The sequence below is a fragment of the Rattus norvegicus genome, chromosome 6 (genome assembly GCF_021556685.1).
Source record: "Rattus norvegicus strain SHRSP/BbbUtx chromosome 6, alternate assembly SHRSP_T2T, whole genome shotgun sequence".
Lineage (NCBI taxonomy): Eukaryota > Metazoa > Chordata > Mammalia > Rodentia > Muridae > Rattus > Rattus norvegicus.
Window position 1 is genome coordinate 89500881 of NC_141539.1, and position 24852 is coordinate 89525732.

Genomic DNA, 24852 nt, shown 5'->3' on the forward strand with positions numbered 1-24852 from the left:
GAGTACCAGAGTTAAAGTCTATTGTCTGACAATGCTTTCCCTTCTAAGAACCCAAAGTGTCAATTAACAAGTAACTGCCTTAGGGCTTTAAATAATTCTGATCCTCTCATGGATCAGTAATTTACAGCAAGTAACTTGAGCAAGGGACTGACGCCTGCCATGTTTTGCTTTTGCCTTCAGCTTATAACCTCATGAGAACATGTTTTGTAGGAAGACACTATTGTCACTCATCACTTACATACAGCCAACTTAACCATTATTAAAAGAACATTTAAATGTTATACTTACACCAACTTTCCTTCTACACATATAGCAGTATTATTATTGATGACTTTAATCATCCATTCCTGTAGCTTGACTACCTAATCAAGCATAAAAAAAGAACATATTTCTTATACTACTTGCACACAGCATTACAATTAGCATTTAGCATTAGAAAACGTGAATTACAAGAAAAGTCCTAAGTAATCCTAGTGATTTCTAAGTAGCCATCTAAATAAGAATCAGCCCATTTGAAGCACCAATTGTTAAAAGTACAGTATTGAAAGAAAGGGAAAAACACAGAAACTTAACTGAGGTTGTAATACAGAAGAATCACATTTTAAATACTCATACAAAACAGCTTAGCCAAAAGAAGGAGGTGAATCCTAACATATACATCCAACCACCAAATTGTATAGAAAACATGGCAACTTAGAGGGATGAAAATGCTAAATCTATTATATACCTTGACTCCAAAAACATTAAGAGTATATTTTTGTTAAGCTCAGTTTGAATGACAATTTCTGTTTCTATAAAGGACACAGCTAGCAATAAAGATTCAATTCTATTCCCAAGTAACCAGCTGAATAGCTCAGAAAATGACTTTAGTGTAAGTAAAATGCCATTAAAATGTAAAATTCTCTATGAACACTGTAGTAAAAACATTTATAATTCATAACAATTTAAGATGAAAATTTAAGATGTTTCTAAGTAGAACTAAAGTCAAAATTAATATAATGGGTGACCCTTTACTTTAAATAAAAGTACACATTTTTATAGAAAGACAAATTCCCCAGAATCTTTAAACTGAACCAAGATGCTAAAATGGGAGGACCGTCTCCGGTATTGCATTTCTTAATTATCCTTTTAAAATATAGATATATGGAGATATAGCTCAATGGTATAGCACAAATCCCTGAAAAAATGATTAGAAGAGTAGGATTAATACTACTTCTTCACATTTGGACTTACAGGTAGGTAATAGGAAATATGAGAAAGTGTTCCATGTACCTTAGATTCACCAATTCAGGTTATCTTTACAACTCTAGCAGGCAAGTACCATCTCCACTTTACAGAAAAAATAAATTGAAAAATATATCTAAGTAACTTTCCTATAATATATGACTAGCGGCATAAATGGGTTACAAATCAAACTCAGTCTCTAGAATCTTATGCTCTACTGCTTATTTAAAATATACATTTTAAAACATTTGAGCTACAGGCACACTTTTATAGACATTGGGGATTCAACAAGAAATAAAATGGCTGCCTTTATGGTTAAGCATTGCCTGTGTGTGAGACCATACTGGAGGGAAGTAGAAGTAAGAAGGAAGGAGGTGATACCCAAACAAACAAACAAACACATAGTTACAATGACTAAATAAAGGCATACAAAGGTGGTTTAAGACAGTAAGTTAAGAAAGGTCTTAGAGCAGTGAGCTGAATAAAATAAAGAACAAGCAACCAGATTTATAAGATTTTTCTAATCAAAGAACAAATTTAAAAGCCCTAAATTGGTAGCATAAAAAGCACAATAACTTGAAAGGGGTAAGCAAGAAGGAATAAAAAGTAAGTTTAGAGATTCATAAACCAGAGGCTTAATGTTTTCTTCTGCAACCGGAACTTCCTAGAGCAACAGTGGAGAGTTAGCCTATAATGGTTATAACCAAACAATGGAGATCTGCACAGGATGGAAATGGTAATGAAGGATACGCAAATAGGATAACCAAAGGCTATCTTAGTGATGTAAGAATATTGATGAAGAGGGATCATGATTAGTAAAGGGGTAATGATAGTAACACAAGATGCTTCTACACTGAGAATCTGGTACACGTTCACGTGCTAGCAAATAATGAGGTATGACAGGGTTAAAGAGTAGAGGGTAAAAGCAGGAGAGAGGTCACTAAAGAAAAAGGAACCAAGGAGGTTGTTTGTAGATGGCCCATTTCAGTTAGAGCAGGGTAAAAATATTCATAGGACATAGATGACAGGATATTGATAATAGATCTCAAGTTGAAGAGGGAACAATATAGTGAAGAACTGAGGATGAATGAGAGACTAGGTCAGAGGTGTGGAATATACAGAATATGGATTTGAGCCCTGGAAGTCTTAAAGTTCTTATGGTAACTGGTATAAACAGGCCTGGTACAGACAAAGAAGTTCTAGGAAATCTTAGAATACTTTTATTCAAACTTAATACATTTAAGTCAATATCTAAATTTTTTTTTTTTGGTTCTTTTTTTCCCGGAGCTGGGGACCGAACCCAGGGCCTTGTGCTTCCTAGGCAAGCGCTCTACCACTGAGCTAAATCCCCAACCCCGAATATCTAAATTTTTTATCATTATGTCAAACATTGAATATTTTTTGTATCAAATAACTGGGATTATAAAACTGCAACCACTTCATCATTTCTAAAACTAAGATAGATAGAATTACATACTATCTCAATTGGATACCCACTACTACCTACTTAAAACTTAATGGACAATAATTAGAAATTTACATTGTTGTTTTTCTTTGTTCAGTGCTGGAAGATCAAGCCTGTTTCATACATGTTTGTATTTCTTCTTGAACTGACAGTACATTTCCCTCAAAAATGTATCTTAATGTAACATAGTTAGATGCTTTAAAGTATTTTACTGCTCATCTTATATAACTTTCATCAAGAAAAATCTCAACTCTTTAGCTGTTATAATTCCTTTCTATTTCAAATGTTAATCATTCTTCAAAAGTCAGAATACAAGAAGGGGCAATGTCAGTGTTCATCCCTTCCAAGCATAAGTGAAGTTTACAGCCATCAATAGAGCAAAGTAAGAATTACCAATGGAGTCTCCTTACTTTCAGGCCTGTCTTTTCACTAGGCTTATAGTGACTACTGTCAATAATAAAACAAGAAGTAAAGCCTACGGAGAGTCTAAATTTCTGAGAAACAGAGATAAGGGGCAATTAAAACAGGAATAAATACTTGCCGTAAATGTCTCCCTACCTGATATTTTTTTACTTCACCTACAATAGTTTCAAGCTTTGTAAGCTTTCTTTGAGGTTGGCCAGATATTGTTGAATTGAGTCTTGGATTTGCACATATAATTTCAGATGTATTCCTTATGGGATCTTGAAGAACAGTCCTTCTAGATGTCGTTTTATCATTTTGTTCTGTAATATCTTCTTTTGCTGTATTTTCTGTTGTCATATCATTATTAGAAGTAGTCAACTGGCTATGATTCTTAATAGGAACACAAATAGTACTAATGGTGCTCACATCAGTACTTTCAAACTTTTCATAAGTAGAATCAATGCCTTCCAAAACAAATGTGTTCTTTTTGGACACAGTGGTTTTAACAGGACTCTCTTTTGAATGAAGAACTTGTCTGCCAAACTGGGCTCTAGTTAATGCCTTCCTTGAAATGCATGAAGCTAAAACATATTTCTGTTCTTGGTTCAGAACTGGAGGATCTGCCAAAAGTAAACAACAACAACAACACACACACACACACACATACACACACCATTATTGAAAGGTTCTATGGAAATAAAAAGGTTTAAACTGCTTATATTAAAAAGAAACCACATTAAGAATAGTCCACCCTCACTAAGCCACTACCCAAAAACTATACATGGACTGACCCTGGGCTCCAACTGCATAGGTAGCAATGAATAGCCTAGTAAGAGCAACAGTGGAAGGGGAAGCCCTTAGTCCTGCCAAGGCTGGACCCTCAGTGAACAGGATTCTTGGGGAGAGGGCAGTAATGGGGGGAGGATGGGGAGGGGAACACCCATATAGTAGGGGAGGTGGAGGAGCTAGGGGGATGTTGGCCTGGAGACCGGGAAAGGGAATAACATTTGAAATGTAAATACGAAATACCCAATTTAATAAAGATGGGAAAAATGTAAAAAAAAAAAAAAAAAAAAAAAACAACCAAAAAAACCAAGAATAGTCCACCGTCAAGTTCAATTTAAGTATCTCTAGTTTTTTGTTTCTTTTTAAGACAATCTTTCTATATATATATAGCTTTGGTTTATACTGGCACTCACTATTTAGACCATCAAACCTACCTCTGCCTCCTGACTGATGAGATTAAAGGCATGCATCACCAAACCTACTTTTATAGCTCAAGGTGCAGAATTAGTTCTTATTGCCCACTGAAAACTATCTAGAACATTTAAGAATACTTTGAAGTAACTGGCAAAATGACAACTGCAAACATATAAAAACAACAACACACAAGAATCCACCATAACTTAAATTGTACCTTTCTGTTTTCGTTTCCTGCTGATGTTGAATCTTTCATTTGCTGGGTGTGGTGGTTTAAATAAGAATGATTCCCCTCCATCTTCCTCCCATAAGCTCATATATTTGAATGCTTAAGTCACCAGGGAGTGCCTCTATTTGAAATGATTAGAAGGCCTTGTTGGAGGAAGTATATCCCTGGGGGTGGGCTTTAAGGTTTCAAAAGCCTATGCCAAGTCCAGTCTCTGTCTTATCTCTCTCTTGTCTCTGTCTCTGTCTCAGTCTCTCCCTCTCTCCCTCTCTCTCTTTCTCTCTCTCTCATTCTCTCCCTTTCTCTCTCTCTCTCTCTCTCTCTCTCTCTCTCTCTCTCTCTCTCTCTCTGGATCAGGATGTAGATCTTAGCTACTGCTTCAGAGCCTGCCTGAGTGCCACCATGCACCCCACCAAGGTGATAATGGACTAAGCCTCTGAAACTATAAGCAAGCTCCCAATTACACACTTTCTTTTATAAGAGTTGCCATGATCATGGTGTCATTTCACAGCAAAAGAACAGTTACTGAGACACTGGAAATGTTTGATGATTCTAGAGGAGTTTGTAGGTGTTTGTAGGTTGGCACTTTTGAAACAGGGAGGTCTTCAGACCAGTGTAGTATGCTTTCATAATAAGTAACAGTGACATAAAAATTTCCCTTTAGCTGGTCTTTTAATCAGTACTCATGAGATAAGGCAGACAGATCTCTGAGCTGGAGGCCAGCTTGAAGTTCCAGGACAGCTAGGGCTACATGGAGAAACCCTGTCAGAAAGGTGGGGTTGGGGTGGGCTGAGGGGACAAGGAGGGAATTGGTTAACTGGAGAGATGGCTCAGTGGTTGAGGGCACTGACTGCTTTTCCAGAGGACCCAGGTCCAAATCCCACCACTCACATGGCAGCTTACAACTGTCTTTAACTCCAAGGTCTGACACCTCATATAGATATGCATACAGCAAAACACCAATGCACATAAAATGGAAATAAATTAATTTTAAAAACATTTCCCTTTTCTATCTCCTCTTGCCTTCACTTTACATTCTATACTTACATTATGCTGAGGGGAAAAAAACAATGATTTCCAAATTGTAATTTGCCTTTTCAAGACAAAAATATACTATTACACATCTGTAAGCAGTCTTGGGCTGTGATCCTCCTAGTACAAGCAGTATCAAAGATTAGAATATAGTCTTCAAAAGCCATGGGAGCTGTCTGCCTTACTCAGATTTTGGATTAACAACACATTCTACCCTACTGTGTACCAGAGAGTGCCAAGGTCCTAAGTGGCTGACCACAGGTCCCCTCACGTGGCTGGTTCTAGGGGCATGAACAAACAATTAAGGAGTTTGAACCTACCCTTTAAAATAAAAAAAAAAAAATTGAGACCTAATTGCAAATTCAACAAAAATTTATATCCCTTTGACCCTTTTTCATTAGGGCCTCATTACGTAGTCTAGCTTGGTCTCTAGAATATTCCTGAATACTGGGATTACCCAAATATATCACTATGCCCAGCTTTCGACAGAATGGTTATGCCTTTAAAGAAATGAAAGTTTGTAAACTAGATAAAGATTAGCAGTGCTATTTGTATTTTATTCTGATTTATATTCTAAATCTTTACATTTAATGCATTTTAAATACAGAAGTGAGCATTTTTTGATAAAGAGAATTAACACTGAAAATTTGTACCAGAGGAGAAAAAGATCATTTTTATGTGTGCACATTAGAGAGAGTCATCAGAATCTCAAAGACAGGAACTTTATCTGCTCATAAATCCTACTACTGATTCCCACACTCCCATGTACACACAGTGTAATATTTATACATATTCTACATGATAATATATATCAAGTAATGCATTGTGTTCATACACATACGACATGCATTTATCAAGTAACGCAGCATGATATATATTCCTGTAATCCCAGAAATCAAGGGACTTTAAAATTTGAGGCCAATCTACATGCTGGAATTTGATACCATGTCTGCAGTTTTCTCTCTTCTTCCTACCATAAAAATTATTTTCACTGGAATATAAGAAGACATTTTGGTACTCTGTTCATTATTATAACCAAGATCTTAAAACTGACAAATAAACAGTTAAAATGACATTTTAAGCCCTTACATAATCAAACTAACCTTCCAATGAAGGGTTATTGGATTGGAATGATTTTTCTTTTTCCTCACAGATATAGGTATGTTGCAACCGAGTCTCCTTGTCTCTGTTAAGAGGAAAGACTTTATGTTCACATTTTGGTGATGCCAACATGGAACTGATCCTTGACAGTTCTTCTTTGTCACGCTGTACTTTTTCTTTCATTCTTTGAAAGATTTTTTGTGGTGATTCATAAATCGTTTCATTTTTTAATCTATCCATGTTGGGCTTTATAACACTGACATCAAAAGAGCGGTTTAAAGGGGTAGTCCCTGATAGCATGGTGGATTGAAATATATTTTTATTGTTAGAAGTTGTTGTTTCTAATAACTGATTATTTTGATGGACCTTCAATTTTAGAGAGGACTTCTGATATTTCACCAAGTCTTTCACAGGAGTAAGTGTGCCTGAAGGGATGCTGTCAATAAAGACTGCATCTAGAGGTATATTTCTTCTTTGCAATGTCCCAGAAGACAAATGAATTCCTGAATGTTTCAATGGTGTTAAAATCATCTTGATAGGACAGTGGTGACAAAATTCTTCTTATAGAAAGTTCAATCAACACAAAATTCCAGACAGAACTTCAGAAGGAGTCCAGAGAACCTGTAATGAAATCAACTTTTATCAGTTTGGTCCCTTTAAAAAATTTACCAATATTCCACACAACATTATACCATTAAGAGGCTTAACAGGTCCTTATCAACACGAGAATATATAGCTCACAAACCATATTAATATTTAATGTTTTTATTAAATTATAATTTTCATCATTTTTCATGAGAAGAACAACTTGGCATTCAAAACTGCCTATTTAAAAAAAAGGCCCATCCAACAAATAACATAGTTAATATCCTTAAGTTCTGGAGCCTCGGGACCACAGGTAAGACCAACCTTTCTGCTCCAAACGACCTCACTGGTGGTCTCAGGACACACAAAGGCAAAATTCCTCTAGGACAAGACACTTCCGGTTTCTTTTTTTTTTTTTCTTTTTTTTCTCTGAGAGTAGCTTACCTCTTATTCTTTTTTTTTTTTTTTTTTTTTTAATTAACTTGAGTATTTCTTATTTACATTTCGAGTGTTATTCCCTTTCCCGGTTCACGGGCCAACATCCCCCTAACCCTTCCCCCTCCCCTTCTTTATGGGCGTTCCCCTCCCCGTCCTCCCCCCATTGCCGCCCTCCCCCCAACAATCACGTTCACTGGGGGTTCAGTCTTAGCAGGACCCAGGGCTTCCCCTTACACTGGTGATCTTACTAGGATATTCAATGCTACCTATGAGGTCAGAGTCCAGGGTCAGTCCATGTATAGTCTTTAGGTAGTGGCTTAGTCCCTGGAAGCTCTGGTTGGTTGGCATTGTTGTTCATATGGGGCCTCGAGCCCCTTCAAGCTTTCCAGTTCTTTCTCTGATTCCTTCAACGGGGCTCCTGTTCTCAGTTCAGTGGTTTGCTGCTGGCATTCGCCTATGTCTTTGCTGTATTCTGGCTGTGTCTCTCAGGAGAGATCTACATCCAGTTCCTGTTGGCCTGCACTTCTTTGCTTCATCCATCTTGTCTAATTGGGTGGCTGTATATGTATGGGCCACATGTGGGACAGGTCCTGAATGGGTGTTCCTTCTGTCTCTGTTTTAATCTTTGCCTCTCTATTCCCTGCCAATGGTATTCTTGTTCCCCTTTTAAAAAAGGAGTGAAGCATTCACATTTTGATCATCCGTCTTGAGTTTCATGTGTTCTAGGCATTTAGGGTAATTCAAGCATTTGAGCTAATAGCCACTTATCAATGAGTGCATACCATGTGTGTTTTTCTGTGATTGGGTTAGCTCACTCAGGATGATATTTTCCAGTTCCATCCATTTGCCTACGAATTTCATAAAGTCATTGTTTTTGATAGCTGAGTGATATTCCATTGTGTAGATGCACCATATTTTCTGTATCCATTCCTCTGTTGAAGGGCATCTGGGTTCTTTCCATTTTCTGGCTATTATAAATAAGGCTGCGATGAACATAGTGGAGCACGTGTCTTTTTTATATGTTGGGGCATCTTTTGGGTATATGCCTAAGAGAGGTATAGCTGGGTCCTCAGGCAGTTCAATGTCCAATTTTCTGAGGAACCTCCAGACTGATTTCCAGAATGGTTGTACCACTCTGCAATCCCACAAACAATGGAGGAGTGTTCCTCTTTCTCCACATCCTCGTCAGCATTTGCTGTCACCTGAGTTTTTGATCTTAGCCATTCTCACTTCCGGTTTCTAGCTGGATTCCAAACTTCGTGGAGCCCAGCCCGCAGCTCACTGTTCCCGAACCCCTTGGGAGAGAGAGCTCACTGCCCGGACAGGTGGGCACTCCTGAGACTGCAGAGTGGGAGAGTGGGAGAGACCACCAATACTGCCCACCCCTGCCCACATCCGTGCCCCAAGAGGAAACTGTATACGGCCTCTGGGAAACGGTAGATAGGTGCACTGGAGCTGCAGACCCCCTGCGCCCGAGACACCTCCGGAACCTAAAGGGACTGGATTAACAGCTCTCTTCACCCAAATCCCGTGGGAGGGAGAGCTAAACCTTCAGAGAGGCAGACAAGCTTGGGAAGCCAGAAGAGACTACACGCAGCCCACATTTCTGACTCACAGGAACTCTTCAGGCCCACAGGAACAGCTGAAGACCTGTAGACAGGAAAAACTACATGCCCGAAAGCAGAACACTCTGTTCCCATAACTGGCTGAAAGAAAACAGGAAAACAGGTCTACAACACTCCTGTCACACAGGATTATAGGACAGTCTAGCCACTATCAGAAATAGCAGAACAAAGTAACACTAGAGATAATCTGATGGCGAGGGGCAAGCACAGGAACCCAAGCAACAGAAACCAAGACTACATGGCATCATCGGAGCCCAATTCTCCCACCAAAGCAAACACGGAATATCCAAACACACCAGAAAAGCAAGATCTAGTTTCAAAATCATATTTGATCATGATGCTGGAGGACTTCAAGAAAGACGTGAAGAACTCCCTTACACAACAAGTAGAAGCCTACAGAGAGGAATCGCAAAAATCCCTGAAAGAATTCCAGGAAATCATAAATAAACAAGTAGAAGCCCATAGAGAGGAGTCACAAAAATCCCTGAAAGAATTCCAGGAAAACACAATCAAACAGTTGAAGGAATTAAAAATGGAAATAGAAGCAATCAAGAAAGAACACATGGAAACAACCCTGGATATAGAAAACCAAAAGAAGAGACAAGGAGCGGTAGATACGAGCTTCACCAACAGAATACAAGAGATGGAAGAGAGAATCTCAGGAGCAGAAGATTCCATAGAAATCATTGACTCAACTGTCAAAGATAATGTAAAGCAGAAAAAGCTACTGGTCCAAAACATACAGGAAATCCAGGACTCAATGAGAAGATCAAACCTAAGGATAATAGGTATAGAAGAGAGTGAAGACTCCCAGCTCAAAGGACCAGTAAATATCTTCAACAAAATCATAGAAGAAAACTTCCCTAACCTAAAAAAAGAGATACCCATAGCCATACAAGAAGCCTACAAAACTCCAAATAGATTCGAGGAGAAAAGAAACTCCTCCTGTCACATAATAGTCAAAACACCAAATGCACAAAATAAAGAAAGAATATTAAAAGCAGTAAGGGAAAAAGGTCAAGTAACATATAAAGGCAGACCTATCAGAATCACACCAGACTTCTCGCCACAGTCTATGAAACCCAGAAGATCCTGGACAGACGTCATACAGACCCTAAGAGAACACAAATGCCAGCCCAGGTTACTGTATCCTGCAAAACTCTCAATTAACATAGATGGAGAAACCAAGATATTCCATGACAAAACCAAATTTACACAATATCTTTCCACAAATCCAGTGCTACAAAGGATAATAAATGGTAAAGCCCAACATAAGGAGGCAAGCTACACCCTAGAAAAAGCAAGAAACTAAACATCTTGGCAACAAAACAAGAAGAAAAGCACACAAACATAGCCTCACATCCAAATATGAATGTAACAGGGAGCAATAAACACTATTCCTTAATGTCTCTCAACATCAATGGTCTCAACTCCCCAATAAAAAGACATAGATTAACAAACTGGATACGCATGGAGAACCCTGGATTCTGCTGCCTACAAGAAACACACCTCAGAGACAAAGACAGACACTACCTCAGAGTGAAAGGCTGGAAAACAACTTTCGAAGCAAATGGTCGGAAAAAGCAAGCTAGAGTAGCCATTCTAATATCGAATAAAATCAATTTTCAACTAAAAGTCATCAAAAAAGATAAGGAAGGACACTTCATATTCATCAAAGGAAAAATCCACCAAGATGAACTCTCAATCCTAAATATCTATGCTCCAAATACAAGGGCACCTACATACGTAAAAGAAACCTTACTAAAGAAAAAAGCGCACATTGCTCCTCACACAATAATAGTAGGAGATTTCAACACCCCACTTTCATCAATGGACAGGTCATGGAAACAGAAATTAAACAGAGATGTAGACAGACTAAGAGAAGTCATGAACCAAATGGACTTAACAGATATTTATAGAACATTCTATCCTAAAGCAAAAGGATATACATTCTTCTCAGCTCCTCATGGTTCTTTCTCCAAAATTGACCATATAATTGGTCAAAAAACAGGCCTCAACAGATATAGAAAGATAGAAATAATCCCATGCGTCCTATCAGACCACCACGGCCTAAAGCTGGTCTTCAATAACAATAACTGAAGAACGCCCACATATACGTGGAAGCTGAACAATGCTCTACTCAGTGATAACCTGGTCAAGGAAGAAATAAAGAAAGAAATTAAAGACTTCTTAGAATTTAATGAAAATGAAGGTACAACATACCCAAACTTATGGGACACAATGAAAGCTCTGCTAAGAGGAAAACTTATAGCTCTGAGTGCCTGCAGAAGGAAACAGGAGAGAGCAATGTCACCAGCTTGACAGCACACCTAAAAGCTCTAGAAAAAAACAAGCAAATACACCCAGGAGGAGTAGAAGGCAGGAAATAATCAAACTCAGAGCTCAAATCAACCAAGTAGAAACAAAAAGGACCATAGAAAGAATCAACAGAACCAAAAGTTGGTTCTTTGAGAAAATCAACAAGATAGATAAACCCTTAGCCAGACTAACGAGAGGACACAGAGAGTGTGTCCAAGTTAACAAAATCAGAAATGAAAAGGGAGACATAAGTAGAGAAACAGAGGAAATTCAAAAAATCATCACATCCTACTACAGAAACCTATATTCAACAAAACTGGAAAATCTGGAGGAAATGGATAATTTCCTAGACAGATAGCAGGTACCGAAGCTAAATCAGGAACAGATAAACCATTTAAACAACCCCATAACTCCTAAGGAAATAGAAGCAGTCATTAAAAGTCTCCCAACCAAAAAGAGCCCAGGTCCAGACGGGTTTAGTGCAGAATTCTATCAGACCTTCATAGAAGACCTCATACCAATACTACTCAAACTATTCCACAAAATTGAAACAGATGGAACACTACCGAATTCCTTCTATGAAGCCACAATTACTCTTATACCTAAACCACACAAAGACACTACAAAGAAAGAGAACTTCAGACTAATTTCCGTTATGAATATCAACGCAAAAATACTCAATAAAATTCTGGCAAACCGAATCCAAGAACACATCAAAACAATCATCCACCATGATCAAGTAGGCTTCATCCCAGGCATGCAGGGATGGTTTAATATGCGGAAAACCATCAATGTGATCCATTATATAAACAAACTGAAAGAAGAAAACCACATGACCATTTCATTAGATGCTGAGAAAGCATTTGACAAAATTCAACACCCCTTCATGATAAAAGTCCTGGAAAGAATAAGAATTCAATTCTATACCTAAACATAGTAAAAGCCATATACAGCAAACCAGTCGCTAACATTAAACAAAATGGAGAAAAACTTGAAGCAATCCCACTAAAATCAGGGACTAGACAAGGCTGCCCACTCTCTCCTTACTTATTCAATATAGTTCTTGAAGTTCTAGCCAGAGCAATCAGACAACAAAAGGAGATCAAGGGGATACAGATTGGAAAAGAAGAAGTCAAAATATCACTATTTGCAGATGATATGATAGTATATTTAAGTGATCCCAAAAGTTCCACCAGAGAACTACTAAAGCTGATAAACAACTTCAGCAAAGTGGCTGGGTATAAAATTAACTCAAAAAAATCAGTAGCCTTCCTCTACACAAAAGAGAAACAAGCCAAGAAAGAAATTAGGGAAATGACACCCTTCATAATAGTCCCAAATAATAGAAAGTACCTCGGAGTGACTTTAACCAAGCAAGTAAAAGATCTCTACAATAAGAACTTCAAGCCTCTGAAGAAAGAAATTGAAGAAGACCTCAGAAGATGGAAAGATCTTCCATGCTCATGGATTGGCAGGATTAATATAGTAAAAATGGCCATTTTACCAAAAGCGATCTACAGATTCAATGCAATCCCCATCAAAATACCAATCCATTTCTTCAAAGAGTTAGAAAGAACAATTTACAAATTCATCTGGAATAACAAAAAAACCCAGCTAAAACTATCCTCAACAATAAAAGGACTTCAGGGGGAATCACTATCCCTGAACTCAAGCAGTATTACAGAGCAATAGTGATAAAAACTGCATGGTATTGGTACAGAGACAGACAGATAGACCAATGGAACAGAATTGAAGACCCAGAAATGAACCCACATACCTATGGTCACTTGATTTTTGACAAAGGAGCCAAAACCATCCAATGGAAAAAAGATAGCATTTTCAGCAAATGGTGCTCGTTCAACTGGAGGTCAGCATGTAGAAGAATGCAAATCGATCCATGCTTATCACCCTGTACAAAGCTTAAGTCCAAGTGGATCAAGGACCTCCACATCAAACCAGACACACTCAAACTAATAGAAGAAAAAGTGGGGAAGCAACTCGAACACATGGGCACTGGAGAAAATTTCCTGAACAAAACACCAATGGCTTATGCTCTAAGATCAAGAATCGACAAATGGGATCTCATAAAACTGCAAAGCTTCTGTAAAGCAAAGGACACTGTGGTTAGGACAAAACGGCAACCAATAGATTGGGAAAAGATCTTTACCAATCCTACAACAGATAGAGGGCTTATATCCAAGTTAGACTGCAGGGAGTCAAATAACCCTATTAAAAAATGGAGTTCAGAGCTAAACAAAGAATTCACAGCTGAGGAATGTTGAATGGCTGAGAAACACCTAAAGAAATGTTCAATATCTTTAGTCATAAGGGAAATGCAAATCAAAACAACCCTGAGATTTCACCTCACACCAGTGAGAAGGGCTAAGATCAAAAACTCAGGTGACAGCAAATGCTGGCGAGGATGTGGAGAAAGAGGAACACTCCTCCATTGTTGGTGGGATTGCAGACTGGTACAACCATTCTGGAAATCAGTCTGGAGGTTCCTCAGAAAATTGGACATTGAACTGCCTGAGGACCCAGCTATACCTCTCTTAGGCATATACCCAAAAGATGCCCCAACATATACCAAAGACACATGTTCCACTATGTTCATAGCAGCCTTATTTATAATAGCTAGAAGCTGGAAAGAACCCAGATGCCCTTCAACAGAGGAATGGATACAGAAAATGTGGTACATCTACACAATGGAATATTACTCAGCTATCAAAAACAATGACTTTATGAAATTCATAGGTAAATGGATGGATCTGGAAAATATCATCCTGAGTGAGGTAACCCAATCACAGAAGAACACACATGGTATGCAGTCATTGATAAGTGGCTATTAGCTCAAATGCTTGAATTGCCCTAGATGCACAGAACACATGAAACTCAAGTCGGATGATCAAAATGCGAATGCTTCACTCCTTCTTTAGAGGGGAACAAGAATACCCTTGGCAGGGAATAGGGAGGCAAAGATTAAAATAGAGGCAGAAGGAACACCCATTCAGGACCTGTCCCATATGTGGCCCATACATATACAGCCACCCAATTAGACAAGATGGATGAAGCAAAGAAGTGCAGGCCAACAGGAACCGGATGTAGATCTCTCCTGAGAGACACAGCCAGAATACAGCAAAGACATAGGCGAATGCCAGCAGCAAACCACTGAACTGAGAACAGGAGCCCCGTTGAAGGAATCAGAGAAAGGACTGAAAGAGGTTGAAGGGGTTGGAGACCCCATACGAACAACAATGTCAACCAACCAGAGCTTCCAGGGACTAAGTCACTACCCAAAGACTATACATGGACTGACCCTGGGCTCCAACCTCATAGGTAGCAATGAATGGCCCAGTAAGAGCACCAGTGGAAGGGGAAGCCCTTGGTCCTGCCAAGACTGAACTCCAAGTGAACGTAATTGTTGGGGGGAGGGCGGTAATGGGGGGAGGATGGGGAGGGGAACACCCATATAGAGGGGAAGGGGGAAGGGTTAGGGGGATGTTGGCCCGGAAACTGGGAAAGGGAATAACACTCAAAGTGTAAATAAGAAATAGTTTTGCAATGCTCAGCAGGTAAAAGCACTTGCTGTCAATCTTTGAGGACCCACGTTCAAGCTCTGGGACCACATGATAGAAAGTGAACTCCCTCACATTGTCCTCTGACTTCTACAAGTATTATGGTACATAAGCAGACAGATGCTCGTAAATAAATAAAGGTAATTTTAAAACTATAAAAGGAGTAAAAAAAATATCCTTAAGTTCTGAATTATAAATATCTGTTTTTGAGGTTTACTTGACAGCTACAGGAATGTGTTCCCCTCAGTTTTCCTCCATATCTTTTCCAACAGTATATCTTTTCAGGCTTTCTAATGATCTTGACCTATCTGTCCATAATCTATCTCTATGTGTCTGTATACCTCTCTCTCTCCCTCTCTCTCTCTGTCTCTCTCTCTCTCTCTCCTAATATGTATCTATTATTTATCTATCATCCATCATCTATCTTTTTAAAACTGTGCTTATGTCTCCCTCTTAATCAAAAATCATGTGAATTAGTAACTTGACTAATTTGCATTCTGTAATTACCTTTCAATTTGTTCTCAGTATTTTCATGTCTGCATTTAAAAATTCTGTCATCATTATCCATCTGTCTTTCTCTCTAATTGCTTCCCACCGTTCCACAGCCAACCAGGATATAGTTTCCTGTCCATTTTTGGTTCTGACACTGGGCCTTGAGCACGCTATAAAACTATTTTACTGCTGCTGTGAAACTTATTCAAATTTAATTCTTTAAAGTTCCAATCTAGTGTTTGCATGAGGAGAATGACAAGCAAGCGTTCTTCCTTTTATGTACTTAAAAAGTTTAAGTCAGAAGCAATAATGAGGTTCCTTCCGGTCTGAAGCACTAACCTGAGCAGACCTTGTGCTGGCTCCATATCCAGTCCCACAACACCCAGAGGAAGCCCAACTCCTAGGCTCTCTAACACACTCAGGATCACAAGAGAGGCCACATCTGCCCCAATACCTGTTCCAAACCCGGAGTAACTGGGTCACCCAGGATCCAGGGACACATGAACCCCTCCCCCCAACAACCAGCCGGCACAGGTTCCTTCCAGTCTGAACCAATGTCCTGAGCAGACCATGTGTACTGGCTCCACACCCAGTCCCACAACACCCAGAGGAAGCCTGACTCCCAGGCACTCTAACAAACCTAGGATCAGAGGTGTTCTGAAATGCCCAGGATCACAGGATCATAGAGGAACCTGGACTCTCAGGTTATCAGACAGACATAAACAGGAGTACTGGACCTCTGACACACTGGAGATCACAATCACAGTCGAGGCCACAATATCTTTCCGAAAACCCAGTGGGACTGAGACCCCCACAGAAACCAGGGAAACCCAAACCCCACCAGTCGGAGGCACGGATTCCTTTTGGCTTGCACCTGTGCCTGGAGCAAACCCAGGCTCACCACCCACTCCTGCAACACCCTGAGAAACCTTGACTCCAAGAAGCTCTGACACATGATCCCAGGAGCTTGGTCACACCAGGATTTCAGGTTCCCAGAGGCAGCTTGACTCCCAGGAGTTCGGACACACCCAGGATCATAGAATCCCAGAAGTACAGGATCACAGAAACAGCTGTACTCTGAGGAGTTCTGATACAACCAGGATCACAGGAAGGACAGAATCCAGTCAGAGACTGAAAGGGCAAATAGCATGAGAGATAACCAGATTGGAAGAGGCAAGCGCATGAACATAAGCAACAGAAATAAAGGCTACTTGGCATCATCAGAATCCAGTTCTCCAACTAGCGCAAGTCCTGGATAACACATCAAACAGGAAAATCAAGATCTGGACTTAAAATAAGATCTCATGAAGATGATAGAGGTCTTTAAGAAGGACATAAATAACACCCTTAAAGAAATACAGGAGAACACAGGTAAACCGGTAGAAGCCCTTAAAGAGGAAACACAAAAATCCCTTAAAGAATTATGGGAAAACACAACCAAACAGGTGAAGGAATTGAAAAATAAATCCAGGATCTAAAAATGGAAATAGAAACAATAAAGAAATCACAAAGGGAGAGAAGTCTGAAGATATAAAACTGAGGAAAGACATCAGGGGTCATAGATGCAAGCATCACAAACAGAATACAGAAGATAGGAGAAAGAATCTTAGGGGCAGAAGATACCATGGAAAACATTGACACAACAGTCAAAGAAAATGCAAAATGAAAAAAAAAAAATCCTAACCCAAAACATCCAGGAAATCCAGGACACAATGAGAAGGCCAAACCTATGAATAATAGGTATAAAAGGAAGCGAAGATTCCCAACTTAACAAGCCAGTAAATATCTTCAACAAAATTATAGGAGAAAACTTCACTAACCTAAAGAAAGAGATACACATGAACATACAAGAAGCCTACAGAACTCCAAATAGATTGGACCAGAAAAGAAACTCCTTCTGTGATGTAATAATCAAAACCACAACTGTACAAAGCAAGGAAATAATATTAAAAGCAGTAAGGGAACCCAAGCAAGTAATATATAAAGGGACACCTATCACAATTACACGAAATTTCTAACCAGAGACTATGAAAGTTAGAAGATCCTGGGCAGATGTCACATGGACTCTAAATGCCAGGCTGCTATACCCAGCAAAAATAAAAATGAATAGACTATACAATGGCAGGGAAAATTGGCAAAGTATGGATGGATTGCCTACCCTCACTCAGTTCCTCAGTCTGGTGAAATACTTCTCAAATAAAAATTGCAAATAAGGGGTTGCAGCAGCGGCGTCCGCGGGTAAGTAGCCAACATGCAGCTCTTTGTCCGCGCCCAGGAACTACACACCCTCGAGGTGACCGGCCAGGAGACGGTCGCCCAGATCAAAGCTCATGTGGCCTCACTGGAAGGCATTGCCCCCGAAGATCAAGTCGTGCTTCTGGCAGGCTCGCCGCTGGAGGATGAGGCCACCCTAGGCCAGTGTGGTGTAGAGGCCCTGACCACTCTGGAGGTAGCCGGCCGCATGCTGGGAGGTAAAGTTCATGGTTCTCTGGCTCGTGCTGGGAAAGTGAGAGGTCAGACTCCCAAGGTGGCCAAACAGGAAAAGAAGAAGAAGAAGACTGGTCGGGCCAAGAGGCGAATGCAGTACAACCGACGCTTTGTCAATGTTGTGCCCACCTTTGGCAAGAAGAAGGGCCCCAATGCTAATTCCTAAGTCCTGTTGTGATCCTGCCACACTAATAAAGCCACTTTGCCCAGAAAAAAAAAAATTGCAAATAAGGGGCTGGAGAGATGCCTCAGCTGTTATGAGCACTGACTGCTCTTCCAGAGGTTCTGAGTTCAATTCCCAGCAATGACATTGTGGCTCACAACCATCTGTAAGGGTATCCAATATCTTCTTCTGGTGTGTCTGCAGACAGCGAAAGTGTGCTCACATACATACAATAAATAAATCTTTTTTAAAAATACAAATAAGCCGAAAACAAGCCCAATTCGTGCCAACAGACAGAAATTTTTAAGAACAAATAAAAGCTGGCCTGAGGCACAAGGCCTATAAGTTCCAGGCCTCCAAGAGGGCTACAGAGCAAAGTCAACCACAGATCCTGCTTCAAAAGAAAAGGTAGACAGGAGGTTACAGCCAGTGGCAGATGCTTGCTGCCTGCCTAGACTGGAAGGTGGAAGGCCCTAGGTTCAAACATTCATAATGCAAATAACAATAATAATGATATTAATTAGAAGGAGAAGAAGAAAAAGAAGAAGGAGAAGGAGAAGAAGAAGAAGAAGAAGAAGAAGAAGAAGAAGAAGAAGAAGAAGAAGAAGAAGAAGAAGAAGAAGAAGAAGAAGAAGAACCAGCAGAAGCAGAAGCAGCAGCAGCAGCAGCAGCAGCAGCAGCAGCAGCAGCAGCAGCAGCAGCAGCACCCACTCCCACACGTCAATAGTTGCATAGCTTAATAGTCATTTGTTGTAACTTGAAATAATGATAGTTAAAGAACTAGGTTTCAGAAGCAAGCCACCAGAAGCTCAGATAGGAGCCTAACCAGACAGGGCCTGTGTGCTAATGAACTAACCCCAAGATGGCATTACTATGGTAGTGAACCAACCTCAAGCTGTGGGCCCTAAGAGTGCAAAGCTAAAACCCCCCAAAATAATAAAATCTGAAACTTTGGGAATGGTGTCTACAGCCATTGGCAAGAGAACTTGCGAACTTGGCCTCAGTGACCAAGGAACTTCAGGTACTGTTGCTGGGCCCACACAGGACCACCAAATCAATGTCCTGCTCTCAAGTGTCTCCTGGGACCTCGAGCAATGCAATATCCCAGCCTGCCACAGCTGAAGGATTTCACAGCAAATGCAGGTCCAGCCCTCAGGCTTCCAAAGCATCATTACCAGCAAATTCCCCAGTGGAACCCTGCAGCAGCACTTCTACCCAAACACTGTTACCCTCTTGGTGAGAGGTATGCTTAATTTTTATATTAGCATGATATCATAAGGAATGTTTGTGTGAATAAACCGGGCATATTCAAAAGACAAATCTTGCAGCACATCTAATTGCAGAACGTCTAACCACCTATGAGCTCCTGCCACATTTTAAAAAACCAAATCACATGCTTATGAGCATAAGCACGTAAGAAACCCGTAAAACAACAACAAAAAGCCTACATACTGGCAACATTACATATACATGTGTGTATACATACATACTTGCAACTGTTATTGGTGAAAAATGGACCACTGAATTTGAAGGAGAGTAGGGAGGTGTGTAAGGGAAGGTTTGGAGGGAGGAAGGGGGGTGATTAAAATATAAACTCTAAAATACACAACAAATGCACCTGACTGTAAAGTGTTATCCTTTAAGGATAGGATGAAGAGACTTTCTGTTTTTTTTCAAACGACGTTCCTAACATGTAAAGGTGCCTGCAACAAGCGAACGTAATCCTAAGAACGCATAAGCGGATGCCTCTATGAATGCTGGGTCTGGAGATGAAGAGTTGGAGACTGGCACACTACTGCTCCCGGAGACTTCTGATTTTCGAACAGATCTCGAGCGCTAGGGCAGCAAAGTCAACGCGCGGCTGAGCGAACACTGCGAAGTCAGGCGTGCGCTAGGACAGTGATCGCGAACGCGGAAGAGCCAGGCAGGGGCCGGGACGACAGTCCGCGAGGCTGAGGGAGCAGAGGACCTACCTCAGTGAGGGCAGCACCGCGTGGCCGTGGCTACCGCTCGGCTCCAAGCCCAGGGGCCTGGAGCCCCAGGGCTCGCAGCACCTCAGACGCACGGAGGCCGGGGCAAGGGTGACACGTAAAACCGCAGAGGCACAGGCTGGAGCTACACTCGACTTCCGCACTCACTACCTCAACACAGACAACAGCGCTGGATTTCAAATCCCGAGAACCCGCCCTCGGAGGCCTGGGATTGGTACGCTCAGAAATTGCGTCACGAAACGTCTTCCGGGACTCCAGGAAACAGAGGACCACACCCTCTCGCCGCTTTGACAAGGCAGTGTGAGCCCAAAGAGTCTGACCAAGGGCGGTCCCACGGTTGCACGTGGAGTTTGTTTCTCTCTACAGGGCCGGCTCCTATTAGCGCCTCGCCACTACTCCGGTGATGCTCGGCGGAGGAAAAACCCACAACGGTTGGCGCCCAGTGTGATGAGCGCGCGCGATTTACTAAGTTTGACCCTTGCGGGCCACACTTGTTATTCTAGGCTGCGCTCGCACAGCGGAACTTTCCTTCTTAGTGTAGTCTATTTCTTAGGAGAAAAAGTGCTCTAGGGAGTTTGAAAGAATTTTTCTTTCAGTTTGCCATTTAGTTGTTCTTCGGGCCAGAAAAAAAAAATGTTCTTGAGAAGTAGACTGAACATGAAGTTATATCCACATGTTAGCGTTTAATTTGAATTATCCCAACTGGTAATGTAATTTTCTTATTTTCAAGAATCTAAGGACGGTAGTAAAATAAAACACTTTTCTCAGTGGATAGCGGTTGCAGTGCATTTTGTGGCACTGGTTCCTATAAATGTGTTTTGCCAGTTGGTACATGCCTGTTATCCCTAAGGCCGAGTGGTTGAGGAAAGAGAATGGAGAATCAGAGGGCAGCCTGTGTAAGTGCTGAGGCTCTGAAGGGAAATGTTACTCCTACAGAAGTGTTATATCTCTTCTCCAGCTACCTGGAAAGGTATCCCCAAAGCTGGTATAGCAGTTTTGCTCCAGCAGTTTGAGAAACAACCAACTTTACACAGCCGGGCGGTTGCCTCTTCTTAGAAGAAGTAGGGATCTAAACTTGAGGCAGGGGTTATATAGGAATTCTTGGGGGGGGGGGGGGGGGGGACGACGACAGAGGGAGCTTTCCAAGATGGCCTGGGATTGGAGACTCAGAGATTGGTGGGATTCTGCTTCTTGACCTTGGGCTTGGAGTCAAGGTGTTCTTTCCCTTGGTCCTGGTCTTGAGATCAAGTCAGGGAAGGATATTTTTCCTTTGCCCTTCTTACCCTACACGTAGTGAATCACAGTCCCAAATCGGGGGGTGGGAGGGATCATGAATTTAACATTAAGAATAGGAGTGTGCTAAGAGCATAATGTAGCTCTGCTCACAGTTACTGCAAAGGTTTAAGTAGCAGATTAAAAATTCAAGGCCATCTTGGGCCGCAGAATGAGTTTGAGGCCAGCATGGGTGACTTAACTAGATCCGATCTTAAAAACTACAGTGCTAGGATGTGGCTTCATGGCAGAATACTTAATGGCCATGCACAAGGCTCTAGGTCCTTGTCCTGGAGAAAAGAAATTTAAGTGACTTTTTCTGAATTCTGAATCATAAGTCAACCAACTATTCCAAGTTAAAAACGGGTGAGGATAGGAGAGGAAAGCATCGGTGAAGGAGAAAATGCTCTTACAGGGCCATGAGGAAATGACTGGACGTGGATCTGAACTAAATTTGTGAGTAAATTCCAGGCTAAGTAGTACAATCTCATGATAAGTACTATAAGATGTTCCAGCTCGGTGTCAGGTCCAACCTCCACCCCATAAAAATAGCAGTGGCTGGTGATGTTTTCCTAAACAGGATATTAGCCATCATATAAAATCTTGCTTTTCTGTTGTTTTGCTCTTCCTTCTGTCTTCCCGACCTCCAAAGAACTAGCCTTTGCAATTTCATCCCCATTAAATCTTAAGTCCATGGAGCAGTCTAGTCTAGTGGTTTCTCTGTGCCATTGCTTATATTCAGATCCTCCAAGAAACTGATGTTAAGGCAGAGTTTATGAGCAGGTAAATGCTATGAAAGAGTAAAGGGGTGGAAGAATTGAGACTAGCGAACCTTCAGATCTCCATGCAGATCTGACCTTTGTAAAAAGAAATGTTAAAGGAAGCTCAGTTAGGCAGGGGCAGATCGGGCATGTTGTCTCAACAGTTTGAAGGATGAAATGGTTGAACATTTGGGTGACAGAAGAGGCACAGCTCTCTACCATCGCCCTCAGCAGCTTGAAGAGATCGTTCCTCTAGAGTTTCAGGGACCTTAACTCGGGTCAAATCAGGATTTGTGGCTGGACTAGTTAGTTTATGAAGAAACCTCTATTTTATTAAAGCGATTTTTAATATAGGCTTAAGTGTGAGGAGAAATAGAGATACTCAGAAGAAATGAAGGTAATAGCTAAGTGTGTATATGGGCTCCTCAAGGGAGAGGGGCACACTCATTATTTTTATACTAGTCACATACAGGATTTGGGTTATTTAAAGTTATTGTCTTAGGACTGAGTACATCTGCAGGGACACCTGACAGGGTAAAAGTTGGTAAGACAGCCATCTAGTCCACAAAGAGATATTAACGTAGACGAACCAGTTTGGTTGGAGCCTCAGTGACTGTCTGGGGAAAGGAATTGCTGCAAAAATTTTAACGTCTTTATTTTCTGTTTTTCCAGAAAGGGTTTCCCTATGTATCCCTGGCTGCCCTGGTACTCAGAGATTCTCTCGTCTCCTGAGTGCTGGGCTTAAAGTCATGCACCACCATGCCTGGTTCTATTTTTAAAAAATTTATTTGTATGAGTTTCCGTACACATGTATTTGTGCCATGTGCCCATGGAAGTCAGAAGGAAGTATTGACTCCTGGGAGCTGGAGTTACAGACAGTTATACCCCCATATCAGTGCTAGGAGTTGAATTTAGGTCCTCTGCATGAGAAGCTAGTGCTTAACCACTTAACCATCTCTCCCGCCAGCTTTTTTCTAACCTTTTGATGTTATGAATACTAGGCAAGCACTCTGCCCCTGAGCTGCATTCCCTAGAGCAGTGGATCCCAATCTTCCTAATGCTGTAATCCCTTATTACAGTTTCCTCATGCTGTGGTGACCACCAACCATAAATCATTTTCATTGCTACTCATAACTATAATTTTGCTGCTGTTATGAATCATAATGTAAATATCTTGTTTTTTGATGGTCTTAGTTGGCCCCTGTAAAAAGTTCGCTCAACCCCCATGTGGTCGCAGTGACTTACAGGTTGAAAACGACTGCCTAAAGAATAGGAGAAAGAAATAAGGCCTCAAGAAAGGTCACGGACATCCATGCCTTAGGCCTGGGCCATTGCCATTTTAATATAGGATATGCACATGCAAAAGGATGTCTGTAACTGGCTGTCAGTAGAATTGGCAAATATTGTTTCTCAGCTGCTAGAGGCTTTAAACCAATTCTAGGATAAGGGACTCTTTTGTCCTCTCATGTCCCCACAGTTTCCCTTTCTTTCCTTGCCACAATAGGAAGTGCTGTGAAGCCAGCCTAACTTATGGCTTTGGAGAGCCTGTCTCAAAAGATAAAATTATAAAATTATGATAATGCAGACAAAATCACATGAGAGTCAGGCCAATCTGAACATTTCCATAACCTGTAAGAGGAGTCCTGCAGTGACCTTGACACAGACATAAGACTGAGACATGGAGGACAGACTCACAGGCCAAAGAAGTGGTTTCTTGATGCTGGTATGACTGGAGAAAGTGATTAGTTGAGGGATTCAGTTCCCAGTTCAACTCCACATAAATAATCTAAGAGCTTCAGAGAAACCATAAGAAAAATAAATCTCTTAGAATCTCATTACAGTCACAGGGCTGCATATTTGCATATGCTTGGTAACCCCCAAAGGGCAGACACCCTTGTCACTCTCCTTTGGTTCTGACATTCCTCCTCATACTATCCCACCGTGGGGATGCTTGGTGCACTGCATGTGACTCCGGGTTGTTATCAAACTGTACTCATATATGCTCTCCTCCTTATTCTACTCTGTCCAACCTCTAAGAGTGTGCACTAGGGGCTCTGCTCTGCCTAAAAGTTAAGAGCTGCTGTGTTCGGGAAGTGAATCCATAGAGAATAAACAAAGGCAAGCTCCGCTTGCATCATCTTGTTCAGGGGTTTCATATTGCCTTTCTTCTGTAGTACAAGAAATAAAATATTTAGTGTCTGTTCCTTCTCTTATAAGGGACACTGCTGTTGTCGAATAGGTCTCCACCCTTATGAATCCATTTTTAAATTACCATATTAAAGGCTCCTTTATAAATACAGTCATGCTTGGATACTGTAGAAAAATGTTTTTAATAAAGACCTCTTGTTATAGTAGAAATCTCGCACCCGGACAAACCATACCAGGTTTTAATGAGAGGATGAGACAAGGGAGAGGGACGAGAGAGAGAAGAGGAGAAGAGGAGAGGAGTAGAGGCCGGTCATGAGCATGTGGAGGGAAGTGGGGAAAGGAA

The 24852-nt window shown here is 40.9% G+C and overlaps 2 protein-coding genes across 4 annotated transcripts in view; one reads left to right on the top strand and one right to left on the bottom strand.

The window, feature by feature from the left end:
* Window positions 1-20499, bottom strand: part of Mis18bp1 (MIS18 binding protein 1) — a 48828-nt gene extending 28329 nt beyond the window's left edge. For 2 of the 3 annotated variants that reach the window (NM_001434026.1, NM_001109531.1), the window contains 4 exon segments: window positions 289-362; window positions 3248-3714; window positions 6656-7274; window positions 20311-20499. In NM_001434026.1, coding sequence (NP_001420955.1) covers window positions 289-362; window positions 3248-3714; window positions 6656-7184 — 1070 coding nt within the window. In that variant the 5' untranslated portion in view covers window positions 7185-7274; window positions 20311-20499. 3 annotated transcript variants of the gene reach the window in all.
* Window positions 17903-18395, top strand: Faul1 (FAU ubiquitin like and ribosomal protein S30 fusion like 1). Its single transcript, NM_001432148.1, has one exon. It carries the CDS (start codon window positions 17939-17941, stop codon window positions 18338-18340), a length of 402 nt encoding a protein of 133 aa, NP_001419077.1. The 5' UTR covers window positions 17903-17938; the 3' UTR covers window positions 18341-18395.
* Window positions 20500-24852: the final 4353 nt, after the last annotated feature.

Excerpts from the sequence above, each read along its gene's own strand:
- Faul1 (NM_001432148.1), top strand. The coding sequence starts at position 17,939 with ATGCAGCTCTTTGTCCGCGCCCAGGAACTACACACCCTCGAGGTGACC.